Source organism: Lolium perenne, chromosome 4 (assembly GCF_019359855.2).
Source record: "Lolium perenne isolate Kyuss_39 chromosome 4, Kyuss_2.0, whole genome shotgun sequence".
In the NCBI taxonomy this organism is placed as follows: domain Eukaryota; kingdom Viridiplantae; phylum Streptophyta; class Magnoliopsida; order Poales; family Poaceae; genus Lolium; species Lolium perenne.
Window position 1 is genome coordinate 59726437 of NC_067247.2, and position 7748 is coordinate 59734184.

Consider the following 7748-nt stretch of genomic DNA (forward strand, 5'->3'; position numbering starts at 1 on the left):
TTTGTTAGATAGTTTGCACATAAGTTACCCAAAATTGTATGCAAGTTTAGGCTAAACAAGCTATTAATTGAAGACTGCAAGTTTATGCTCAACAAGATATTTCAGGTGATGGTGACCGGCGCCGTCGGCGTCGTCGACCAGATCGTCAAGGCCCCGGGGGTGGCCTCGTGCCTCTCGGTTAACGTCCTCGCCGACGCCGTCACGTGCGCCTCGCCGCTTGACCTGGTGCCCTTCCGCGGCACGGTGCCCACCACCCTGGAAGCTTCTTCGGTGGCCAGAAACCTGTCGCCGGCGCTCCGCTCCGCCGTCTGCCCCGCTGATGGTGCCGCTCCTGCTGACGCAGCCCAGCTGGGCGGCGCTGCTGCGCCCGTTCCGGCGCCGCTCCCTCCACGCAAGCGTGGCCGCCCCGCCAAGACGCGCGCTGCACACGCGCCGATCATCAGCCAGGCCCCTGCCGGACCCAAGCGGAGCGCCCGTGTGCGCGATCAGGGGGGTCACCTCTTCGAGACCGTCATGGCTCGCGCGGTCAGGCTCAAGGCGATGAAGACCGGTGGTGGCGGCGACGCTGCCTCAACCTCAGCTCCGCCGCCCTTCCGTGCCGATGAACTGGTGACCATGGCCCAGGCCTGCCAGCTCCCCGATGAGGACGTGCGCGACCTTGTGTCCGCGTCCGCGGCGCCGGACGCCGCTCCATGATTCTCCTGGTTGCCTTCCTGAGGCGGGCCATTTTTGGCTCCTGTGTGTGCGCGACGAAGCTCTACGTCCGCGCGGTGCCCGCCTCCAGCTATTTCTACTCCATGCATGTCTCAGTAGTTGCTACGTGCGTCCCCGCTGGGGTGTTCATAACCTTCTCGCACGTTTTGATGTTCCTGGCTTTGGACGAGTTGGAGCCTGTTCCACTCTTCCCTACCTTAGCTGTTCATGTGTGTCTGGGCATGGAGCCTGTTCCACCCCGACCGTTGCGTCTCCTTTATGCGTGGGTTGCTAGATGCTACGTATGCTTCGTGTCTTACTTCAGCCTGTGTTTGCGACGTCTGGTGCTTCAATCTACGCCATGGAAGTAAACCGAAACCTACAACTCCTTCTCTCCTCTTGGAATACTCGAGGCTTGAACGATCCCGACAAGTGCCTAGACGTGAAGATGAACATGTCTGCGCAACCCCTCCATGTGATCTGTCTCCAAGAATCGAAGCTTTCCTCAATCCCTCTTCAAAAGGCGGTGACTTTCCTCCCTCAGGGGTTCTCAACTTTCTCCTTCCTGCCGTCCATCGGTGCGTCCGGTGGGATCATCACGGCATGGGATGCGAGATATGTTACTCACCTCTCCGACCGCCCGCTTCAATTCTCGTTGTCTTCGACCTTCGAGCTCGCGGCCGACGGCACCAGATTTACCGTCACCAACATCTACGCGCCGTGTGACCACGGGCGCCGCAACGACTTCCTCTCCGAGATACGATCGCTCTCTGACCTGGGCTCCGGCCCCTGGCTCCTGGTTGGAGACTTTAACATCGCACGATATGCGGAAGATCGAAACAACGACAACTTTGATGTGCCCGCCGCAGCCGGTCTGAATGATCTTATTGATGAGCTCGCTCTGCAGGAACTCCCGCTGCTGGATCGCTGATATACTTGGACAAACTCCAGAGACACACCCACCCTAGTGCGACTGGATCGCGCTTTCATTAATCTCGGGTGGGGGAGCCGCCTCTTCAATTCGACTCCACACTCGCTTGTTCGCACCACCTCAGATCATGTGCCCCTCTTGCTCTCTGCTTCCTCCCGTGCGCCCAAATCACAGATCTTCAGGTATGAGAAAACTTGGGCGTTTGCTCCCGAATACAGGGCCCTTGTGGCCTCCGTTTGGGCCCGACCCCAAAACAGGCTGATGCCCCGGGCCTCTCAGCGACTTTGCAATGCTCTGAAATGGGTCCGTGCTGAATCCAAGCGTTGGGCGAGACAGCGCCGCCGACCCGCTGAGGTAGTCTCCAATTGCAGAAGGGTCTTGGAACTTCTTGACTTGGTTGAGGAACTACGACCGCTTCGGGTCCCCGAAAATCTCTTGAGGGACTGCGTGCGGCTGCACCTCTCGTGGGAATACAAAATCCTCAGTGCCTACTGGAAACAACGCTTCACCTTCCGTCTGTGCCGTCTTGGGGAAGACACCACTAAATTTTTTCACGCTTGCGCCTCTACGCGCCTCCGGAAAAATTAGATCAAGGTCTTGCATGATGGAGATCGGGTCGTGTACAACCACGCTGAGAAGGCAAAATTGCTGCGGGATTTCTATGTCAGCCTCCTTGGCACCTCCTCCCCTCCGATTTGGGGCTTTGACCTGGGCGCTGCCATGCACAGGGTTGCTGGCCTACAGGACCTGGAAAAACCTTTCACCATCCAAGAAGCTAAAGATGCCGTCTGGTCTATGCGCACGGACAGCAGCCCCGGCCCCGACGGCTTCGGACCTGCCTTCTTCCGCACTTTCTGGGACGTGGTCCATCGTGACCTCATGGCCTTCCTCCAGGATTTCTACGATGGAGTGGCCACCCTTGATGGTCTTAACCGAGCTTATATTTCCCTTATCCCGAAGAAGGATGTCGTGCTCACTGCGGACGGCTTCCGCCCCATCTCCCTACAGAACTGCGTCATGAAGATTGTCACCAAAATCCTCACCTCGAGACTCCAGCACTTCATTGAGCGCCTCATTTCCTTTGAGCAATCAGGATTTGTCAAGGGGCGAAGCATAGTTGACAACTTTCTGTATGCTGCGGACGTGGTCCAGAGCTGTCAAACCCGCAAAGCTCCCGCGGTGGTTCTCAAGTTGGATTTCAAAAAAGCCTTCAACTCTGTCAACTGGGCCGCTTTAGACGCCATCCTTGAAGCGCGCGGCATCGGCCCCCTCTTCAGATCATGGATTTCCTCTATCCTTACCACTGGACGGACTACGATCCTGCTCAACGGGGTCCCGGGGCGATGGATCTCTTGCAAAAATGGATTGCGCCAAGGCGACCCGCTGTCCCCGTACCTGTATCTCGCTATCGCCGACCTGCTCCCCTGCCTTATTGCCATGGAAAGTTCTGAGGACCGGCTCCTGCATCCCCTCGTCGATGACCTCCCATGCCCGGTCATCCAATACGCCGACGACACCCTGTTGATTCTGCGAGCCGAACACTCGCAGGTTCGTCGCCTCAAGGCGGTCCTTGACCTCTTCTCACATGCGACCGGCCTACACATCAACTTCCACAAGAGCACCTTCGTCCCCGTTGGTGGGGTCCCGCATGGCCTAGCCTCGGAGCTTGCCGGCATCCTTGGCTGTCCCGTCTCGTCCTTCCCCCAGACTTATTTGGGGCTGCCTCTATCAGACCATAAACTTCCCTCCTCGGCGCTGGAATTTCTGTCCGTCAAGATCTCCAAGCGTATCCCCGGCTGGCGCACGGCCCTGCTCCCCATTGGCGGCCGCCTCACGCTCACTGATGCGGTTCTGTCCGCTCTCCCCTCGTTCGCGATGTCTGTCCTGCCCATCCCAAAGGGGACTGTTGTGAAGATGGACAGACCCCGACGCGCGATGTTCTGGAAGGCTCAAGAGAAATGCTCGGGCGGCGACTGCCAGGTCGCCTGGGACTACGTTTGTCGGCTACGATCTGAAGGCGGACTTGGCATTGTTGACCTTGGCCTTCAAAACAAGTGTCTCTTGCTGAAAGTCCTCCACGGCCTCTTCATTGGGCGCGACTCACCATGGACCAGATGGGTGCGGCGTAGCTACCTCTGTGACCACCCCCATGCGGCCACACCCGCCTGGAGGAGCTTCCAGGCGCTCATTCCTTTGTACCGCTCTATTACTAGAGTGGCACCCCGCGACGGGCGCTCGACCTCCCTCTGGCATGACTCTTGGTGCCCCCTGGGTCCCTTGTCTACGGCCCTTCCTGCAGCTTTCTCTCACTGCCTCCGCCCCCTCGCCACCATCGCCGATGCCCTCGAAGGTGGAGACGTTGAGATCCCCCTTACCCACCGTTTGACTGCTGCTGCCTCTGGTGAGATCGACTTTGTGCATGCGTGCCTCTCCCGGATCTCCCTCACCGCGACGCCGGACACACGTACCATCGCTCTCGGCCCCTCCGAAGATTTCATCACTGGGGAAGTCTACCGAGCTCTGCACTCCTCGGGGTGCGTCGTCCCCGGCCAAGACATCAACTGGGACTGCTTCGCACCGCTCAAGGTTCGGGTGTTCTTCTGGATTCTACGCCTCCAGAAAACCAGAACTCGTGCGATGCTACACCGCCTTGGTTGTGTGCCCTCCCCTGATTGTCCGTTTTGCCCAGGCCACGCTGAAAGCATCGTACACCTTTTCGTTCGCTGCCCCCGCCTCCGCGCTCTGTGGGACATCGTCTCCCCCTCATGGGGTCCCCGCGGCTATGATGATTTACTAGCTCTCCTCGACGGCCTCTCTAGAGATCTGCCGCATATGCACAGGCGGGCGCGGAACACTATCATCCTGGCTCTCCTTTGGTCCATTTGGAAGTCCCGGAACAGGATGGTCTTCGACGCAGTTCACATGCCACCCGCCCGGGTGATCGCTTTGGTCGTCGACCACCTCCGCCTTTGGGTCGTCCGCGCCTCTTCTAGGATAGACACGGGTCCCCTGTTAGCCTGGTGCCAGTCAATCTCCTAGTTTCTTCCCCCCCCCCCCCCCCCCCTTTTTGTACATCTTGGGCGCGGTATGCCGCCCCCAGACTCAGGAAATGCTGCCGTTACAGCCTCCCACCCTGATGTCGCTCCTTGTATTCCTGTTTTTTGATGAAATATGAAGTTCAGGTGGGCAAATCGCCCCCCGTTGATTTCTCAAAAAAAAAAAAAATATTTCAGGTGCCTGAGATTCACCAAAATTTCAGGCAACTCAGAATTCCTTCACACGATTACGGGCGACGTGGCGCCGCGTCCGCCACCCACATCATCATCTTCTCCTTTGACCCGGCACCCCGGCGGCTCTTCGTCAGTTCGTCCCTTCCTCTTTCCTCCGCCATCCCGAAGTCCCGAACCGTAACTGAGAATGGCGAGTGTGGTCTCGAGGTGCTCCGGCCTGCTCCTCCCCGACCTGCGGCCGGGCCTCGCTGGATCCCACAGGCGCTCGCTTCCACCTTCGCCGTTTGTCCATCTGCGCCGTGGCCGTCGCCGGCCGAGAACCCTGTCCTGCGTCGCGCCGCCCGACTCCGCGGAGTCGAAGACGGTGAGACCTAGCATCCCACCAAGATAACATCATACTCGTACTGATTCGGTTCAGAGGATGAACTGATTACTGCCCTCTTTGCTTAGTATTCACATTATTACTCGTAATGTTTCAGTCAGATAGCACTGTAGCATGAACTGTGAAGTGATTCCTGCTCCCCTTGCTTCCACAGGACGAGCAGGAGGTCAAAGCCGAATTGGGTGAGGAAAAGGCTCAGCCAAGCAGCAGCAGTAGCAAACCCCAGGAGCCTGCTGGGGAGCCACCTGTCCCAGACAAGGATCTCAACAGGAGGGTGGCTTTGCTCTCCACTCTTGGCGCGGTGAGCCTCTTTGCATCGCAGAGGTTCAAACTAGGCGGGTTCTCTCTGAAAGATCTAGCAGCCAATGCTGTACCATATGAAGAGGTCAGTGATTCTAGCTCTCTTAATTCTGTACTGAATAATGTAAAAACAACCTATGCTGGGAAAAAGGATTCTTGCTGTGCAGAATATGTTGGTAGTGCTAAGTGTCAACAGAAAAAGAAGGTTTCGCTGCCATTCTATCCACTTGAAGTTAGCTAGCGCAACCTTCCACATATATGTTGATGCTTACGGTTGCAGTAAGTGAACAGCTAAACATAGTCCATTGCTGACTATGGTAGAACTCAACAGACATCGATGGGAATAATTGCACTGAATATATATAAGTGTCACTTCTTTATATAACATGTCATTGCAACCATGCTACCTGCTTCAATCTTGATCAGAACTTTTTATCAGCTAATTCGTAACAGTTAACTCATCTAGTCACTTTCATGGACATTTGACAGATTACTTTCAGTTCATTTTAGTCAACTTGCAAGATGTTAGTTTTTCTCCTCTGGAAGTTGCCTCATGATGATGATTTTTTTTTTTATTTGTAGTTCATGGATTTAGTAACGTTTCATGTGAAAGCTTGCTCTGTAAGTAGTATAAGTTGCCCATTAGTAAGCTAGTGTTCATGGATTTGCGCACTATGATGAATGTCTTTCATGTCAAATTGACAAGCGACCATAGTATGATCAGGCCTAATATTTCTTGTTCTGCTGACTACATTTTCTTCTCATATTTTTTTTGAATTACATGCCTGCTTGCCCTCGAAATCTGAATAACCTGATAAGTGCATCTGCAGGCTCTAGCAAATGGCAAACCCACTGTTGTTGAGTTTTACGCAGACTGGTGTGAAGTCTGCCGAGAGTTAGCTCCGGATATCTACAAAGTTGAGCAACAGTACAGGTAGCTTTCTTCTAATATTTACACTATTACTACTTCTCTCAATCCTTACTGATCCTAATATGGTTTGGTTCCATAATTGACGAAATGGGTATTTATGCTTTCGTACTGATCCTAATATGCACCATCCATATAATAGGGTTGTACCTGTGTAATTTCTTTTATAGTACTCATAGACCACAGTTCAAGTGAGTCTAAATGTCGATGGTTCTAATCTACACCCAGGCTCATATGCATTTGTGCATTTCAAATTATTTTTGGGAAGGAACATAAATTTGCATCATGTTAAAGAGCAGTTCTAGTTTTTTTTTTCGAGGATGAGGAGTTCTAGTTATAAAATGACTACTCTAGTTCCATATCTAAGGCATTATAACACCAACAGAGATACATATACTGACTGGAACTGGAAGTAGTTAACGTTTCTTCAAATTCTAGTTAACTTACCTTGAGAATTGTTTGTAGGGACCAAATCAACTTTGTCATGTTGAATGTCGACAATACAAAGTGGGAACAAGAGCTTGACGAATTTGGAGTAGAAGGTATTCCTCATTTCGCCTTTCTGGACAAGGAAGGAAATGAGGAAGGTAATGTTGTTGGGAAGCTTCCAAAACAATATTTCCTTGATAATGTTGTTGCTCTAGCTTCTGGTGATGCCACGATACCTCATGCACGAGCCGTCGGTCAATACTCGAGTGCAGAATTCAGAAAAGTTCATCAAGTTGCCGATCCCAGAAGCCATGGCTAGTAATAACTCTTCATGGCTACTAGTTTTAGTTATAACGCCAAGACTCGGTGACAAGTAAGCTGTGTTCTCTCTTGAAGATAGTTACTAGCATATATGTTGTCTTTCTACAGGAGAAGTGGGCATGCCGTTGATTACCGGAAGTATGTCTATACATGATGTCACACATATTTCATGAAGTAGATGCATCGTTAGCAATGCCCTTTTGAGGGCTGTGGTAATATAACTCTTTACCAATACTAGTTGAATACCCGTGGCGCACGGCTCTTTGAAGTGTTCTCTTTCCGCAATTGTAAAGATGATACACATACAACTTCACATCCATAGAAAGAGATGACCACATAAGAGCATCTCCAGCTCCAGCGCGCCCCGTATATTGCAACTGGCCCAATAAAAACCTCTAAAATAAAAACCTCTAAAAACAACACTGACGATTTTTATTGAAAACTAAGAAGGTTTACAAATTTTTGAAAAATAATTTAAACAAATTCCTATTTTTTTTCATTGTGGTAGTCGATATTGATGATGTTGGCCTCCGT

At 52.6% G+C, this 7748-nt stretch overlaps 1 protein-coding gene across 1 annotated transcript; it reads left to right on the top strand.

Annotated features, from left to right (window-relative positions):
- The first annotated feature begins 4960 nt into the window (after positions 1-4960).
- Positions 4961-7482, top strand: LOC127292675 (thioredoxin-like protein HCF164, chloroplastic). Its single transcript, XM_051322121.1, has 4 exons — positions 4961-5218; positions 5391-5621; positions 6367-6470; positions 6930-7482. Exons 1-4 carry the CDS (start codon positions 5042-5044, stop codon positions 7210-7212), a joined length of 795 nt encoding a protein of 264 aa, XP_051178081.1. The 5' UTR covers positions 4961-5041; the 3' UTR covers positions 7213-7482.
- The last annotated feature ends 266 nt before the right edge of the window (positions 7483-7748 follow it).

Bases quoted from the DNA above. Each gene is read 5' to 3' on its own strand.
- LOC127292675 (XM_051322121.1), top strand. From the start codon at position 5,042: ATGGCGAGTGTGGTCTCGAGGTGCTCCGGCCTGCTCCTCCCCGACCTG. The intron at 5,219-5,390 runs GTGAGACCTAGC...TTGCTTCCACAG, and splicing joins ACTCCGCGGAGTCGAAGACG to GACGAGCAGGAGGTCAAAGC. The intron at 6,471-6,929 runs GTAGCTTTCTTC...AATTGTTTGTAG, and splicing joins AAAGTTGAGCAACAGTACAG to GGACCAAATCAACTTTGTCA.